This window comes from Rhinatrema bivittatum, chromosome 9 (genome assembly GCF_901001135.1).
Source record: "Rhinatrema bivittatum chromosome 9, aRhiBiv1.1, whole genome shotgun sequence".
NCBI classification, from domain to species: Eukaryota; Metazoa; Chordata; class Amphibia; order Gymnophiona; family Rhinatrematidae; genus Rhinatrema; species Rhinatrema bivittatum.
Genome location: NC_042623.1, coordinates 58814749 through 58832736, shown reverse-complemented (window position 1 = coordinate 58832736; position 17988 = coordinate 58814749). Strand labels below are relative to the sequence as shown.

The 17988-nt window shown below is 49.9% G+C and overlaps 1 protein-coding gene across 2 annotated transcripts in view; it reads left to right on the top strand.

The window, feature by feature from the left end:
* LRRK2 (leucine rich repeat kinase 2) overlaps window positions 1-17988 on the top strand; it is a 584366-nt gene that overhangs the window by 35436 nt on the left and 530942 nt on the right. For both annotated transcript variants that reach the window (XM_029617357.1, XM_029617356.1), the window contains one exon: window positions 11258-11389. In XM_029617357.1, the coding sequence (XP_029473217.1) occupies window positions 11258-11389 (132 nt within the window). The remainder of the gene's footprint in view (window positions 1-11257; window positions 11390-17988) is intronic.

The following is a 17988-nucleotide window of genomic DNA, read 5'->3' as shown; positions in this document are numbered from 1 at the left end:
TCAAACCTTATCTTTCATTGGGGCAGACTTGGACACCTTACAGGCAAAGGCCTACCTTCCGCTGCAACGGGTCCAAACTCTCATGTCCCTAGCTCGCCAGCTCCAGTCTCAAGACACGGCCACGGCTCGCCAATTCCTCATTCTCCTAGGACACATGGCATCCTCAGTTCAAGTCACTCCCATGACCCGACTAGCCATGAGAGTGACACAATGGACTCTGCGACACCAATGGATTCAAGCTTCTCAGCGCCTGTCCTCCATAGTCGCAGTTACACAAACGCTTCGCCTGTCTTTAACCTGGTGGACGACTCAAATCAATCTCCTTCAGGGCTTACCTTTTCTCCTACCAGATCCACAAGTAATCCTGACCACCGACGCTTCCCACATCGGTTGGGGGGCTCATGTGGACGATTTCCAAACCCAAGGGTTATGGTCACCAGAGGAAGCCGAACACCAGATAAATTTTTTGGAACTTCGAGCAATCCGTTACGCGCTCAGAACATTCAAAGATCGTCTTTCGAATCAGATAATCTTAATCCAGACAGACAACCAAGTGGCCATGTGGTACATAAACAAGCAGGGAGGCACAGGCTCTTTCCTTCTGTGTCAGGAAGCTGCGCAGATTTGGGCAGAAGCCCTCTCCCACTCCATGTACCTCAGGGCCACTTACCTGCCGGGAGTAGACAATGTATTGGCAGATCAGCTGAGCCGGGTCTTCCAACCACACGAGTGGTCACTCGATCCTCTGGTAGCGACCTCTCTATTTCACAAGTGGGGTTCTCCCCACATAGATCTCTTTGCGTCCCCTCAGAACCACAAAGTAGACGATTACTGCTCTCTCATTCGGAGCCACCACTCTCGGCCGAGGGATGCCTTCTCCCTCAAGTGGACATCAGGTCTGCTCTATGCATTCCCTCCACTTCCTCTTCTGTCGAGGACTCTCGTGAAGCTTCGCCAGGACGGAGGAACCATGATCCTGATAGCACCCCACTGGCCACGCCAGATGTGGTTTCCCATTCTTCAGGATCTCTCCATCCGCAGGCACATCCCTCTGGGAACGGATCCGCATCTGCTCACTCAGAACGACGGATGCCTCCTCCATCCCAACCTCCACGCCTTGTCCCTGACGGCATGGATGTTGAAAGGTTAGTCCTTCAGCCTTTTAACCTTTCGGATTCGGTTTCTCGTGTCCTGATAGCTTCACGAAAGCCCTCCACCAGAAGATCCTATTCGTATAAATGGAAAAGGTACACATCTTGGTGCACTTCCCAGTCCCTTGATCCCCTTTCCTGTCCAATCTCTAAGTTCTTGGACTATTTATGGCATCTATCGGAATCGGGTCTTAAAACCTCTTCCATTAGGATGCATGTCAGTGCAGTAGCCGCTTTCCATAAAGGCATACAGGGTGTCCCTATTTCAGTACAACCCCTGGTAACACGCTTTCTTAAAGGCTTGCTCCATCTGAAGCCACCCTTACGTCCTCCGGCCCCATCTTGGGACCTTAATCTGGTTCTTGGTCGGCTAATGAAACCACCTTTCGAACCTCTACACTCCTGTGAATTAAAGTATCTCACATGGAAGGTATTATTCCTTTTAGCTGTCACTTCAGCTCGCAGGGTTAGTGAGTTACAGGCCTTAGTTACCTATCTGCCTTACACTAAACTCCTGCAGGACCGGGCAGTACTCCGCACTCACCCTAAATTTTTACCTAAGGTAGTTTCTGAGTTTCATATTAATCAATCCATCATACTACCTATCTTTTTTCCCAGGCCCCACTCCAACTTCGGGGAACAGACCCTGCATACCCTAGACTGTAAACGGGCTCTAGCTTTTTATCTAGACCGTACAGTTTCTCACAGGAAGAGCACTCAATTATTCGTCTCTTTCCATCCTAACAAGTTAGGACAACCTGTGGGTAAGCAGGCTCTTTCCTCCTGGTTGGCGGACTGCATTTCTTTTTGCTATCAGCAAGCTGGCATTCCTTTTGAAGACCGTGTAAAAGCACACTCTGTGAGGGCCATGGCGACTTCGGTGGCACACCTTCGATCGGTGCCGCTTCCTGACATCTGCAAAGCTGCAACCTGGAGTTCTCTCCATACATTTGCAGCCCACTATTGTTTGGACAAAGCTGGAAGACAGGATGCCATCTTCGGCCAATCTGTCTTGCGTAACCTTTTTTCAACATGATGTACCAACACCCTTCCACCTTCCCGGTAGGGTGCGGATGCCCTTACCAAATTCCACTCCAGTTGTTGTGCCTCTTGCACGTCGTTGGGTGCATTTGGTGCAAGTCGGGACATCCTCAGCTCGGTACTCACCCATTTGTGAGGACAACCATCCTGCTTGTCCTGTGAGAAAGCAAATGTTGCTTACCTGATGTAACAGGTGTTCTCACAGGACAGCAGGATGTTAGTCCTCACGAAACCCGCCCGCCACCCCGCGGTGTTGGGTTCGTTTTGTTTTTACTTTTTAGGCACTGCCTGTAGCTTTGAAAATCAGACTGGAGGGAGACCCCTGCTGGCTGCAGGGTCAGTGCCTTGCTGGGCATGCCCAGTAGGGGCCAGTCAAAGTTCTGTTTAAACTTTGACAGAAGTTTTCCGTGGTGGGCTCCATCCTCGATGTTACCCATTTGTGAGGACTAACATCCTGCTGTCCTGTGAGAACACCTGTTACATCAGGTAAGCAACATTTGCTTTCCCATTCCATTGGGCTAGGGAGTACACCCTCCATGATAAGGCACAAAGTCTCACTATGCTTATTCCATCTCTTCAGTTTGGTATGGGTAGTGTGCCTTCCTTGGTTATGATAAATACAATGTGTGATAATAGAAGACTAAACAGAACATGGAGCAATTTTGAAAGCTGCCTGCATTTATGAAAAGTCTATGGTGATGCTTTTGGCTCCCTTGCAGTGGGGCATCTCAATAATGTCACATTAGAGGGTGTAAGTTTGCATGAGCTGACTTAGTCACAGGGTAATTGGTTGAGAGAGGCTGTCTCCCAAAAATCATTGGTGAGGCTACATAAGGAATATAAATAAATAATCCTCCAGGTATATGAGTTTAAACAAGGTTTATTTCCAAACAAGGGCCTGGGCCACCAGGCTTTCGAATAAGGAGACAACAAACAGAGACAATGACAAAGAAGCCAGTGGCACCTTGTAGACCAATCAGTTTATCTAGGCATGAGCTCTTTGAGGACATGAGTCCATTCTGGAAGAAGCCAGAAACTGGCTTTCACTGAGCATGTTTGGCTCCTGGTCACTCTGCCTTGAGGCTTAGCCCTGGCACAGATCCTTAATCCCTTATACTACTTGTATCTCCCTGGAGCAGTTTAGGGAGGTTTGTGTCATACTCTCCTTCTCTGGATTTGTACTAGGTTCTGAGCCTGGGATGCACCTTCTAGATTTTTCCTCAGGTCTCCTATGCTTTTTCTGTCTGCTTGACAGCCCTCAGTTCTGACTCCAGCTTGTCCCCTGCCTGGTGCTTCCTAGGCTTTTTTTTAAATCCTCTGAGAGACCCTTCGGAGTCAGCAACTTCCTTGCTTGAGGCTTAAGATGACTTTGGGTTTTACTAGTGTCTCTCTCGCTCTCTGCAGATAGGCTGGCTTCTCGAACTGAATGCTTCCTTACAGAGGGTAAAGGGAGGGTGCTCCTGTATTCTCCTCGTAAATAAACCAGTTCCCTGTACGTACCCGGATCAGTCCAGACACCTGGGTTGTGACTCCGCACCAGCAGATGGAGACAGAGCAAAACTCGACGGGCTCCCTACATATAGTAAGGTGCCACCCACAGCCCCTCAGTCTTACTCTGTCTCCAGCAGATGGGGCAGGTCCACCCACAGTCTCTGTAATCTGCGGGTTTTTAGTTAGGTTTAAAAAAAAAAAAAAAAAGTAGTAATAGTAGTGGAACATTGGGTAATCCTTTGCCAATTAAAAAAAAAAAAAAAAAAAAAGGAAGAACAGGTTTTTTATTTTTCACAGGAGAAGCTCCCGTCTGAGTTATCTCCCAGGGGGGTTGGGAAGGTCCTGAGGGGACCATCCCCCCCCTGGTTGAGCCCGCTGCTGTGGGTCGAGGACCCAGCTGTGCCAGGCAGCAGTGTCGGGGGTGACACCGGGGAGCCCGGTTCACTCACCCCGGTGGAGCGGGAGCATCAGCACCTGGACAGCGGCTAAGTAGAAAGAAAAAAAAAAACAGTTTTACTTGTTTTGATTCGCGCCGGCTCTCCCTTTCTTCGGCAGCTCGTTCGGGAGGGGGGACCCGGGCTTCTTCTGTCCTTCTGCGCGGCGAATTTTATTTTCTTTGAGGGCCCGCGATGCCGGTCGGCTCGGCCTGCCGCGCGACGACGTTTGTTCCGGGTGTCTTGCCGGGGGCGAGGGACCGTCGGGGGGAGGTCGGGGCGGCCGTTCCCGCTCGTCCCGTTCGTCCCGTTCGCCACTGCGCGCCGGGGGTGCTGCTGCTGCTGGCCCTGATCCGTTCCCGCTCAGCGCGGGAACGGCGGCCATTTTGGACACTGTTTGCGCGGCCACGAGGAGGGCTTTGGATAATGGCGGCCAGCCACCTCCGCTCTCCTCAGCCGCGGGCCGCAGGGGGGGAACCCCGGGAGGCCCTGCAAGCTGGACAGCTATCCTCGGGGGAGGGACCCTCTGATTCGGAGGATTCCTTCTCCGACGATTTTGCTCTGTTAAAAAAAATTAGCAAAGTATAAGAAGTCGCGGCGCAACTCCGGGGGAACCTCGGGTGGCGGAGAGGGATGCCCGCACTCCAAGAGAAGGGCAGGCCGGCCCAGGGGCTCGCCGGGTCCACCCCAGGGGAAGAGACCGGCACAGGGCGTCCCTCAGAAGTCTGACACAGAGTCTAATTCCTCAGAGGAGGAACATTCGGCCTCGGGGCCGCGGGAGGGCCTGAGGGGCCCGATTACCCGAGTCCTGCACTGCCAGGCGCAGGAAAAGGTACGCTGGCGGGGGATGGGGATGACCCCAAGGTCGTGCGCCTTTTTAAGAGGGAGGAGCTCTCTCCGCTTATCCCAGCGATCCTGGAGGAGCTTGGCGTGGAGGCTCCACCGGTCGAGGTCCGTCAGACCGCAAATATGGATCCGGTCCTCCTCGGTCTCGCCGGACCTGCGGTGGCATTCCCGTTTCATTTCTCGGCCTCTGACATACTGTTCCGAGAGTGGGATACCCCGGAATTGGGCCTTAAAGTGACCAAGGCCATGGACAAGTTGTATCCTCTGCCGGAGCACGTTCTCGAATTGCTGCGCCTCCCTCGCGTGGACGCGGCAGTGTCGGCAGTCACCAAGAGATCTACCATCCCTGTCACAGGCGCCACGGCGCTTCGAGACATCCAGGATCGGAAGTTGGAGGTTCAACTTAAAAAGGTTTTCGAGGTGTCCGCTCTGGGAGTCCGAGCGGCTATCTGCAGTAATTTTGCGTTACGAGCGGGCCTTCGGTGGGCCCAGAACTTACAAGCGAATGCTGGTCTTTCCGAGGGGGAAGCCTCGCAGGCGGATCACTTGGAGGCGGTGATAGCCTACAGTGCAGATGCCATGCACGATTTGCTGAGAACTTCGGCTAGGGCTATGGTGTCAGCGGTCTCAGCTCGCCGCCTCCTCTGGCTTCGTAACTGGTCTGCGGATGGTACGTCGAAGGCGCATCTGGGATCTCTGCCCTTTAAGGGGAAGTTGCTGTTTGGCAAACAACTGGATGATCTCATGCAGTTCTTCAGCGAGAATAAGGCTTTCAAACTGCCTGAAGACAGGCCACGGTCACGGTCTAACTTCTCGGCCAGGAACAGGTTTCGGTCTAACCGATGTCAGAGGCCGCAGCGATCGGGGACGGGCCCGGCCAGATCCTCCTGGTCTCAGTCCTTTCGAGGGAAGAAGTTCAACCGGTCTGGAGGACCCTCGGCTGGATCTGGGTCCAAGTCGACACAATGAAACGAGACTGGTTCATTCCCCGCGTCGGCCTCCGGACACCGTCCCAAACGTGGGGGCGAGGCTGGTGCAGTTTTACGGGGAATGGACCAAGATAACCTCAGACCAGAGGGTCCTCGGAGTCATAAAGCACGGTTACGCGTTAGATTTTGCACGCCTGCCGTGGGACAAGTTTCTCGTCTCTCCCTGCAAAGCGGTCTCCAAGCGCGCAGCTGTACGAGTGACCCTTCAGCGCCTGGAAGATCTGGGCGCCATTGTTCCCGTGCCATCGAGTCAAAGAGGCGTAGGAAGGTACTCCATTTACTTCGTGGTTCCCAAGAAGGACGGCGCTTTCCGGCCCATCCTCGACCTGAAAGGGGTCAACAAGTGCCTTCGTGTTCCCAGTTTCAAGATGGAGACGATCCGCTCAGTGGTGGCTGCGGTTCGTCCCGGCGAATTTCTTGCGTCCCTGGATCTCACAGAGGCGTACTTACACATCGGAATTCAGCCGGCCTATCACAGGTACCTGCGGTTCTGCATCCTCGGCAGGCATTACCAGTTCAGGGCCCTTCCTTTCGGCCTAGCCACGGCTCTACGCACTTTCACCAAAGTGATGGTGGTGGTGGCGGCCCAGCTCCGGAGGGAGGGGCTCCTGGTTCACCCATACTTGGACGATTGGCTCATCCGGGCCAAATCCGAAGCGGAGTGCCGAGCGGCGATTACCAGGGTCCTGCAGCTCTTGCGGTCGCTGGGCTGGGTAGTCAACCTGGCCAAAAGTCATCTGGAGCCTACCCAGAGGTTAGAATATCTGGGGGCCTTATTCGACACGGGGAGTGCTCGGGTGTTGCTGACTCAGGAGAGAGTGGTAAAGCTCCAGGGACAGGTGAAACGCCTTCTGTCCCTGCGGTGCCCGCTAGTACGCGATTACCTGATGGTGTTGGGTTCCATGGCGTCCACGCTAGCTTTGGTTCCCTGGGCGTTTGCTCATCTGCGACCGTTACAATCAGCCTTACTTTCCCGCTGGAAGCCGGCATCAGAGGAATTCCTTCGGCCCCTGCCCCTCACAGATCGCGCCAGGGCCAGCCTGCAGTGGTGGCTCTGTCCAAGGCACCTGACGTGCGGTGTCTCTCTTCTCATGCCCACTTGGTCGGTGGTCACGACGGACGCCAGCCTCTCTGGTTGGGGTACGGTCTGTGGGGGGCACTCGGTGCAAGGCCTGTGGTCCAGTCAGCAGTCCCGGTGGTCCATCAACCGGTTGGAAACCCGGGCGGTGGCCTTGGCTTTGCAGGCCTTCCTCCCATTGCTTCGGGGTCGGGCAGTCCGGGTCTTGTCGGACAATGCGACCACGGTGGCCTATATCAATCGCCAGGGAGGAACGAGGAGCCAGCAAGTGGCGGTGGAGGCGAGTCAGCTGATGGACTGGGCGGAGCGCCATCTCAGCGGTCTAGCAGCGTCTCACATCGCCGGCGTGGACAACATACAGGCGGACTTCCTCAGCAGGCATCGCCTGGATCCAGGGGAATGGGAGCTACCGGATGTAGCGTTTCGTCTCCTCTGTGCCAGGTGGGGCCAGCCCCGCCTGGACTTGATGGCCACCATGCAGAACGCAAAGGCTCCGCGGTTCTTCAGCCGACGGAGAGAGCGGGGCGCCGAGGGTGTCGATGCGCTAGTCCTTCCTTGGCCCGTGGACGTACTGCTCTATGTCTTCCCGCCGTGGCCCCTGATCGGAAGGGTGCTACGGCGAATAGAGTTGCATCCGGGGCCGGTGATCTTGGTGGCGCCGGAGTGGCCCAGACGTCCGTGGTTCGCAGATCTCATCCAGCTCGCGGCGGAGCCACCCCTTCGGTTTCACGGGGCCGCCGGCATTCTTCGTCAGGGACCCGTCTGTTTGGAGGATGCGGCTCACTTTTGTCTCGCGGCTTGGCTTTTGAGAGGGCACACTTGAGGACTAAGGGGTACTCCGAGGCAGTGATCGCTACGTTGTTGAGAGCTAGAAAACAGTCTACCTCCTTAACCTACATGCGGGTCTGGACGGTTTTTGAGGACTGGTGTGGTTCTCACGAGGTTAACCCCATTCGACCTGCTGTGCTTGAGGTTCTAGCTTTTCTTCAAGAGGGCCTCTCGAAGGGGCTGTCATGGAGTACTCTAAAGGTTCAGATTGCGGCCCTTGGTTGCCTTCGGGGTAAGGTCCAAGGGGTGTCCCTGGCTTGCCACCCAGATGTGACGCGTTTTCTTCGGGGGGCTAAACATTTACGTCCGCCGGTGCGAAATCCGTGTCCATCTTGGAATTTGAATTATGTGCTTTCAGCTCTTTGTGGAGCACCGTTCGAGCCGATCAAGCGGGCGACGCTGAAAGATCTGACTTTGAAGGCGGTGTTTCTGGTCACCATTACGTCCGCTCGTCGCGTCTCGGAGCTACAGGCCCTGTCTTGTCGGGAACCGTTTTTGCGGTTTACGGAGGCGGGGGTGTCTCTGCGGACTGTTCCGTCCTTTTTGCCCAAAGTGGTGTCCTCGTTCCACTTGAATCAGTCTGTGGATCTCCCGGGGTTTTCAACTGTGGAGCCAACAGAAAAGGGGTCGAAGGACTTATGAAAACTTGATGTGCGTAGGATTCTACTTCGGTATCTGGAGGTTACGAATCCTTTCCGGGTTTCTGACCACCTGTTTTTTCTCTGCTCTGGGGCTCGCAGGGGGTCTGCTGCGTCGCGGGCCACCATTGCGCGTTGGCTCAAAGAGGCGATTGGCTCGGCGTATCTGCTGCAAGGCAAGTTGGCACCTCAGGGGCTTCGCGCTCACTCGACTCGGGCGCAAGCCACGTCTTGGGCGGAGGTCTCTCAGGTGTCCACGCAGGAAATCTGTAGGGCAGCGACCTGGAAGTCGTTGCATACTTTTACCAGACATTATAGACTGGATGTGCAGGCAGCTGAATCTCGGGGTTTTGGAGCGAGTGTTCTCCGAGCGGGACTCTCTGCTTCCCACCCTTGAGGTTTGGCTCTGGTACATCCCAGGTGTCTGGACTGATCCGGGTACGTACAGGGAAATGAAAATTAGTTCTTACCTGATAATTTTCGTTCCTGTAGTACCACGGATCAGTCCAGGCTCCCACCCGTCTGTGTTTTCTTGTTGCTGATGAATAGAGGGAGAGTCCGCTCGTTTCACTTGAGTATTCTTGGCTCCTTTTTTGGAGTTCTATTGTCACTGTTTACTTTTCGGAACTGGCTGTTGTGTTTTGTTGCTGGTTCTGATGTTTTTCGATTCCAGCCGGGGTGCTGTGTTGAATCAGTTTACATTATGTTTTTCATAGTTAGTTAGTCGGACATTTTTGATCTTGCTTTGACAGTACGTTCGACTGAGGGGCTGTGGGTGGCACCTTACTATATGTAGGGAGCCCGTCGAGTTTTGCTCTGTCTCCATCTGCTGGTGCGGAGTCACAACCCAGGTGTCTGGACTGATCCGTGGTACTACAGGAACGAAAATTATCAGGTAAGAACTAATTTTCATTTATCTGCATTGAAACGGGCCATGCCTTCACTGGTAATTTTTGTCCTGAAAAGAATGTTTAGATCCTTACGCAAAACACCCAGGAGAGGTATTTGGCCATAGAATTCCTTTTCCTTCCTGCAGTCCATCCTGCATTAACCTAAATCCGCCCAGAAAGCTGCTTGGTTTGAAACCCGACCCTGTCTCTCTTACCACATGAAAGAGCTGGGGAAATATGCACCAAGAGGAGGGGTTTGAAAGGAAAGCAAAGTAATAGTGAGGGCGAGCAGGTTCATTTAAATAACGTTTCCTGCTTCCTTCGTGAAATCCCCGCGAATCTTCCTTAAAGGCGGAGAGAAGCGGCGGCGCTTTGCGGCTGGACTTTGGACCTTGTGGCTGGGTCTGCCTCCAACCCTGCCAGTATCGTTTTTGCGGGTTTTATTTGTGGTGGGGGGAGGGCACGGAAGAAGGTGCTGGTGAATGAGCTGAGGCACAAGTATTGAATAAAAGCGTTGTAACTTTCAAAGTGTTTGTTTTTATTTTTTTTTATTTTAAGAAGCCGATTGTGCTTGCTTTGCGGAATCCAGTTTTAGTTTCGTGCAGACATCGCTGACGCTTTGCTGCAGAACACATCCCTTTCCTGGTTGGGTTTCTTTTCTACTTTTCTTTTGCAGTGCTCTGCATTTAAACAAACAAACAAACAGAAAATGTCTTCGTACTTCAAAAGATTCAAAGCACGCGTTTTATGTTTTATGCGTACCGAAAACGTCTCCTAGAGACACATCTCACTATTCATTCCTCAGGATCTTCATATAAAAAAATCTACATAAAGTGTGCTTCAGAGCGCAATTTTTAATAGGAGCTTGGAGAGCAGAAGTTCTTTTACTGCTTGAGAGTTGAGAAATCCAAACATTAAACCCTCGATGAGCACTATTGATAAATTGGCTTTGAGAATAGTAATCTTCCATGGGAATGTGACCATGTAAGAAGCCAACATAGATTTTAGCAACTCTTAGGGGAGACAAATTCAGGCAAGGCAATAAGGAAGTATGTGTTAAGATCAAATTCAAATGGAACTACCCCTGGTGCTAGGCAGAAATCCAGTAGAACAAGAATGTTTCCTGCTGTATTTTTAAGAAGTGTTATTTTAAATCTGTTGCAAATACTTTGGGCAATCCTTCTAGATTGAAAAGGTGGGGTATAAGCATAATAGACAATAACTACATCACCTGTCTATGACTAGTAAACAGCTCCCCAAGAGGTAGCCATAGTGACTGGAGGCAGTGACATATGCAGAATTACCTAATATGTCATTTGATGGATTCTCAGTTGTGTTCAACGTTTGTGCTTAGTACTCTGCATTTCCTACCCTGAATATGATGTACTCCACTGATCTAGTAGTAGCCAGAAGCCTTCCTGACTGGAGCAGTCTTTACCTATGAGTTAAAAAGGGCTAGAAAGGGTATGGGGAGTGGACAAGTATATTATATTAAAAAAACAAAACTAAACGTGCTTACCTGAAACTGGGGTCAGTGTGGCACCAGTGGAAATATGCTTTATGAGGACAATTTGTGAAAGCCTTGCAGATTCTCTTTCATGGTTTTATATGGTTACAGCATTGACATTTGTCACTAGGCAAGTCTGTGGGCTGAGAGCAATCATCTGGTAATCAGCTTTATTCTAACATTTGCTGACAGGTCCAGTGCTGGAGGAAATATTGAGCTGCTTGAAGTCTTAAATATGCCTGAGGCAAGCCTGCATAGACTAAGCTCGCTGTCTAGAACAAGCTCTGAGATTTTAAGAACCTCTGCCTTAAGATGCAATAATAATAATTTTAAAAAAAGTATAACGTTTTGATTTGTGTTTCAGCCAGCAATGCTGAAGTACTCATGTCTGGAAACGTAAGATGCTACAATCTTATAATGAAATCAATGAAATCCTTTCCAGACAACGAGAAGATTCAAGAAGTGGGTTGCTTGTTATTCCAGAAACTGACATTAGGTGAGCTTACTAATTCACATTTTCCTAGCGTGTAGACAGATGGACTCAGGGCCAGTGGTTTTATGTTTCCTTGCCAGCAGATGGAGATGGAACAAGCTGACTGTCACAGTATACATAACCCTGCAGTGACCCCAGCCTGCCAGTATTCACCGTCTCTAGCAGATGGTGGGCGTGCATCTCCCTATGGGGATTGTTTTGAGCTTTCTGAAAGGAGAAATGTGAAATTCTAAATTCAGGCAAAGAAAGCCCCGCCCGCCTGTGGTGATACCTAAAAGGTCCCTCCCCCAGTTGAGAATTCTTGAGGCGATTTTCCATGGTCCCTCAGAGGTGTGCCTTGGTCCCGTAGCTGAGTTTCCCGGTGTGGACTTAGCTGCTAGTTCAGCATGGCAGTGACAGCAGATGCCCTCTTCCCTGCAGCCGGAGACAGTCTCTGTACTCAGCCAGTTAGCGCTGAACTAAGGTAAGGTTTAAAAAAAATAAAATAAAAAAAGGAGAAAGTTGTACCTGAATCAGAGACAGAGGGGTTTCAGGACTTCCTCTGTCTCTGTGCTTGGTGCGCCGTGCTGACGGTTCCTGCTCCTATTGGGGTTGGGGAACTGGGCAGCCTGGCAGGTTGAGTGGCCCCCAGTGGGTTAGGCCCCACACTTAGGCTTTTTTTCTTGCACGTCACATGGTAGGCCACAGTGGCTGTTTTTGCACGCTCTTGTGTGTGTTCTGCCCTCTACAGGCCATCAGTGTGCGCAGTGTGTTGGCTCTGTGCATGTGTTGTGCACTCAGTTTTTGGGCGCAGTTTTTACGTGCACAAACCTTTTTACTTGGCACACAAGTTGTGCGTGCGCCTTGCTGCGTTTTCTTCTAGGTGCTAATTTTTTGGGCGCATTTCATTTTTGAGTGTGAGCCGTTCCAACGCACATTTACTGCAGTGATGGTGCCGGTAAGCAAGAAGCCTAAGTGTCTTCTTATTTGTGTTTCCTGACATATTAGGGCTTCTCAGCCTGACCTGACTTCTAACTGTCAGTGCTGCGCTGCTCAGACGCTCAGGGAGAGTTATCTTCCTCGGATTTTGCTAAGCCTGGCTCTTCCCATTCTGATGATGGGTTGGTCACTGCCTTGACTAGGGGGGACGCCAGATCTTGGTTCTTCCTTGACTTGCTTCTCTGCTGGTAAGGGCAGTTCTCTGGGACCTGCTCCAGTTCCTTCTGGGCTTGGTCTGGACCCGGCTGCTTTTTCTTGGGTGGAATTTTTTCAAGGCTTACAAGCCTTTCTTCAGGCGCAGTTCTCCACTTTCCTCTTTTCTGTCTGCAGACTTTCAGCTGGTGGCTCCTCCCTCTTCCAGTCCTATGCTTAACAACTGGGGCTTGCCCTGGCTCCCTGTGGGTGTTTCCGACAGGAATCCAGATAGCATTGATGAGGAGCTTGATCCTGATTCCCTGGAAGATGGGGAAATTCCTCCAGGGCTGGAACCATGTCAAACCATGTTGCAGTTTTTTCATAGATTTCCCAGTCCTTGAAACAGCTGGGTATTCCTGGTTCAGATGCTATGGCAGGGCCGAGGAAGAATCCCATTTTGGTTTCCTTATGTTAAGCCTCTTGTTTTTTTCCTCATGATGGATGCCTTCCAGGAATTAATTGATCTGGAATGGGATGCCCTAGAAGCAAATTTTAAAGGGGGTCGGACATTGGAAGGCCTGTACTCCCTGGATCTGGCTATGAGAGAGCGTTTACATTTTCCCAAAGTGGATGCTGTAGTAGATGCCATGTCTAAGTGAACAACTATCTCCGTAGAGGGAAGAGTGGCCTTGAAGGATGTATATGATAGAAGGATTGAGGCAATTTTTAAGGAAGACTTTGAGGCAGTGGCGATGAATTTACAGATTGCGCCCTATTGGTGAGATCTTGTCTGCTTCTCTTTTAGGAGGTTGATGAGTCTAGAGGGAATTCCAGAGCAGTAGTTTGAGCAATAAAATCCCAGATCTGCAAGCCCTAATGATAGAGGCAGACTTAGACATTGTTGCTGTCATGGAGACATGGTTCACGGAATCTCACGATTGGGACACGGCAATACCAGGCTATAACTTGTTAAGGAAGGACAGAGAGGATAAGAAAGGGGGAGGAGTGGCTCTTTATATCAGAAACAATATCCAAGCAACTGAGCTGCAAGGAAGATGGGGCAATGAAGAAGCACTATGGGCTGACCTAAAAAAAGATGGGACATCCATTTTTATCGGAGTGGTTTACAGGCCTCCAAACCAAAAGGAAGAGCTGGACAGAGATCTGGTTGAAGACTTTAATATGCCAGATGTAGACTGGAGAATCCCATCTGCAGAATCTAATAATAGTAGAGAAATAGTGGATGCCCTGCAAGTAGCTTTGTTCAAACAAATGGTAATGGAACCCACGAGAGAAGGAGCTATACTCGACTTAGTGCTCACTAATGGAGATAATGTCTCTGATGTCCAGGTGGGCGCCCACCTCAGCACCAGTGATCATCAAATGGTATGGTTTAATATCACAAAAAGGATACGGAAAAGAAGCACAAAGACCCAAGTTTTGCAGTTCAAAAACATGGACTTTGATGAAATGGGGAAGTACCTGGAGGAAGAATTAAAAGGCTGGGAGAACGAGAGAGATGTGGATCAACAATGGACCAATCTAAAAGGAGCAATTACCAAGGCAACTAATCTATATGTTAGAAAAGTAAAGAAAAGCAAAAGAAAAATGAAACCTATCTGGTTCTCAAAGGAGGTGGCTGACAAAATAAAGGCTAAAAGAACAGCGTTCAAGAAATATAAAAGATCCCAAAGGGAGGAGCACAAAGAATATCTGGTAGAACTGAGGGAGACGAAGACATTAATCAAGATGGCAAAAAGTCAAGCGGAAGAGAGGATTGCCAAGGAGGTAAAGAGAGGTGACAAAACATTTTTCAGATACATCAATGAAAAGAGAAAAGTTCAATGTGGTATAGCGAAATTGAAAGATGGAAAAGATCAATGTGTGGAGAGAGACGAAGAAATGGCAGAAATATTAAATGAATACTTCAGTTCTGTGTTCACTAAAGAGGACCCTGGAGAAAGACCGTCGCTAGTTAACAAACTGGAGGGGAGTGGAATAGATGTAACTCCATTTACAGTAGAAAATGTATGGGAAGAGCTGGAGAAACTGAAAGTGGACAAAGCCATGGGGCCTGATGAACTTCATCCCAGGATACTGAGGGAGCTCAGAGATGTGCTGGCGGGTCCGCTGTGTAACCTGTTCAATAGATCCCTAGAAATGGGAGTGGTGCCGAGTGATTGGAGAAGAGTGTTCGTGGTCCCGTTTCACAAGAGTGGGAACAGAGAAGAGGCTGGTAACTACAGACCAGTTAGCCTCACTTCAGTGGTGGGAAAAGTAATGGAGTCAATGTTGAAAGAGAGAATAGTGAACTATCTACAGTCGGGAGAACTGATGGACCAGAGGCAGCATGGATTCACCAGGGGAAGATCCTGTCAGACAAATCTGATTGACTTTTTTGACTGGGTAACCAAGGAATTGGATCAAGGAAGAGCGCTTGATGTCATCTTCTTGGATTTCAGCAAAGCTTTTGATACGGTCCCGCACAGGAGACTGGTGAATAAAATGAGAAGCTTAGGAATGAGTGCCAAGGTGGTGGCCTGGATTGCAAACTGGTTGACGGACAGAAGACAATGTGTGATGGTAAATGGAACTCTCTCTGAAGAGAGAGCAGTTTTAAGCGGTGTACTGCAAGGATCTGTGTTGGGACCGGTCCTGTTCAATATCTTTGTGACCGACATTACGGACGGGATAGAAGGTAAGGTTTGTCTTTTTGCGGATGACACTAAGATCCGCAACAGAGTGGACACGCCGGAAAGAGTGGAGAGAATGAGACGGGATTTAAGGAAGCTGGAAGAGTGGTCGAAGATATGGCAGCTGAGATTCAATGCCAAGAAGTGCAGAGTCATGCATATGGGGAGTGGAAATCCGAATGAACTGTATTCGATGGGGGGAGAAAGGCTGATATGCACGGAGCAGGAGAGAGACCTTGGGGTGATGGTGTCTAATGATCTGAAGTCGGCGAAACAATGTGACAAGGCGATAGCTAAAGCCAGAAGAATGCTGGGCTGCATAGAGAGAGGGATATCGAGTAAGAAAAGGGAAGTGATTATCCCCTTGTACAGGTCCTTGGTGAGGCCTCACCTGGAGTACTGTGTTCAGTTCTGGAGACCGTATCTCCGAAGAGACAGAGACAAGATGGAGGCGGTCCAGAGAAGGGCGACCAAAAGGGTGAATGGTCTTCATCGAATGACTTATGAGGAGAGATTGAAGAATCTAAATATGTACACCCTGGAGGAAAGGAGGAGCAGAGGTGACATGATACAGACTTTCAGATACTTGAAAGGTTTTAATGATACAAAGACAACGACAAACCTTTTCCGTCGGGAAAAAAATCAGCAGAACCAGGGGTCACGATTTGAAGCTCCAGGGAGGAAGACTCAGAACCAATGTCAGGAAGTATTTCTTCATGGAGAGGGTGGTGGATGCCTGGAATGCCCTTCCGGAAGAAGTGGTGAAGACCAGTTCTGTGAAGGACTTCAAAGGGGCGTGGGATAAACACTGTGGCTCCATAAAGTCTAGAGGATGGGAATGAAGAGTGGGTGGCTCACGGGAATGACGGCTACTGCCTGGAGATAATACCCTTAATTCAATAAACATACACACGGTTAACGCGACTCCAACATTGCTCTAAGCTTCAACGGCAAGAGGAAACGTGGAAAAAGATTTGCATTCACAAAAAAAGCGGGGAGTAGCTTGCTTGTTACGGCGGTTACTACCCCAAACCAAATAAGCCTGGTACTTCACTTTCAATGCATATCCAGCATAACTCTCTGCTTCAACGGCAGGGGGAATGAAGAAAAGTAGATCTATATACAGACAACCAGCAAGGTCTGAATTATTTAGTCTGGGTAAACAAATAAGCATGGGTATAGCTTGCTTATTACGGCGGTTACTACCCCTAACTAATTAAGCTAGATATTTCACTTAGAGGCACTTCCAACACTGCTCTCTACATTAATGGTGGGGGTGGAAGGGAAATAGAATCAAAAGGTTACTAAGAGCCAAGAGTAACAGATAAGTATGAGGGAAAAAAAAAGTGCAAAACTTGCTGGGCAGACTGGATGGGCCATTTGGTCGTCTTCTGCCGTCTTCTGCCGTCTTCTGCCGTCATTTCTAAGTGTGTATCCCTCTCATTCTGGATTTTTTGCAGGACGGATTGAATAAAGGCTTGCCCTTAATTCCTTGAACGTGCAGGTTGCGGCTGTTGTCTGTTTCAGAGGTCTGGTGAATGTTATTTCCTTCTCGTCTCATCCTGACGTGGCCCATCTTTTGAAGGGAGTGAAGCACCTTAGGCCTTCCTTAGGTTAGCGCTTCTGTTGTAGAGTCTTAACTTAGGGCCCGCTAAAATGTCCAGCATCAAATTTTGACAACTGTGTAGCCTTTTCTTATGGTTGTTGACTTTGAAGACTTTGTTCCTGGTGGCTATATGTTCTGTGCATTGGATTTCTGAGCTGCAGGCCTTATCTTGCCAGGAGCCGTTCCTTCGGGTGACTCCGGGGGCGTTACAGCTGCATACTGTTCAATCCTTCTTGCCCAAGGTAGTCTTGGACTTTCATTTGAATCAGTCCATCTCCTTGCCATCCTTGGATAAGGTCAGGGATGTGGAGGAGTTTTTTCTTTTGTGCTCCTTGGATGTTAAGTGTCTTGTTGTGCGGTGTCTGGAGGTCTCTGAGTCTTTTTGAAAGATGGATTGCCTGTTTGTTCTCTATGGCAGACGTAAGCAGGGCACTTTGGCTTCGTGGGCTACTATAGCTCATTGGATTAAGGAGGTGATCATGGCCGCATATGTGGATGCTAGAAATCCATTACCTACTCAGGTTAGGGCTTATTCTACTAGAGCTCAGGCAGTGTCATGGGTGGAGGTTAGTCTGTTGCCTCCTGTTGATAACTGCCGAGCTGCGATGTGGTTCTCCTTACTCACTTTTTCCAGGTTTATCATCTGGATGTGCAGGCCCGGGAGAATGCAGCCTTTGCACGTGTGGTGTTGACTGGAGTGCAGGCAGCCTCCCCCTTGTTGGGGAGTAGCTTTGGTACATCCCACTGGTCCTGAGTCCATCAGTCTACATGCTAGGAAATGGAGAAATTACTTACCTGATAATTTCGTTTTCCTTAGTATAGACAGATGGACTCAGTTTCCCTCAGCTCCTGCATGAGTGTGTCAATAGTAGTCCTGTGGGGCTCTGGCTCCCAAGGGATTACTGATAAGTGTTCATCCAGTCCCTAGCTTGGGGTACCTAGAATCTTATGTGAGTCCAGTGTTTATGGTTGGTTGAGTACAATTCTGGGTATCTGTTTTTAATAAAGTTTTTTGCTAGTCTGTCCACAGTTGCTTTTGAAGAGAATACTTGCAGGCTGGGGTCACTGCAGGGTTATATATACTGTGATGTCAGCTTGCTCTGTCTCCATCTGCTGGCAGGGGAGCATAAACCCACTGGTCCTGAGTCCATCTGTCTATACTAAGGAAAACAAAATTATCAGGCAAGTAA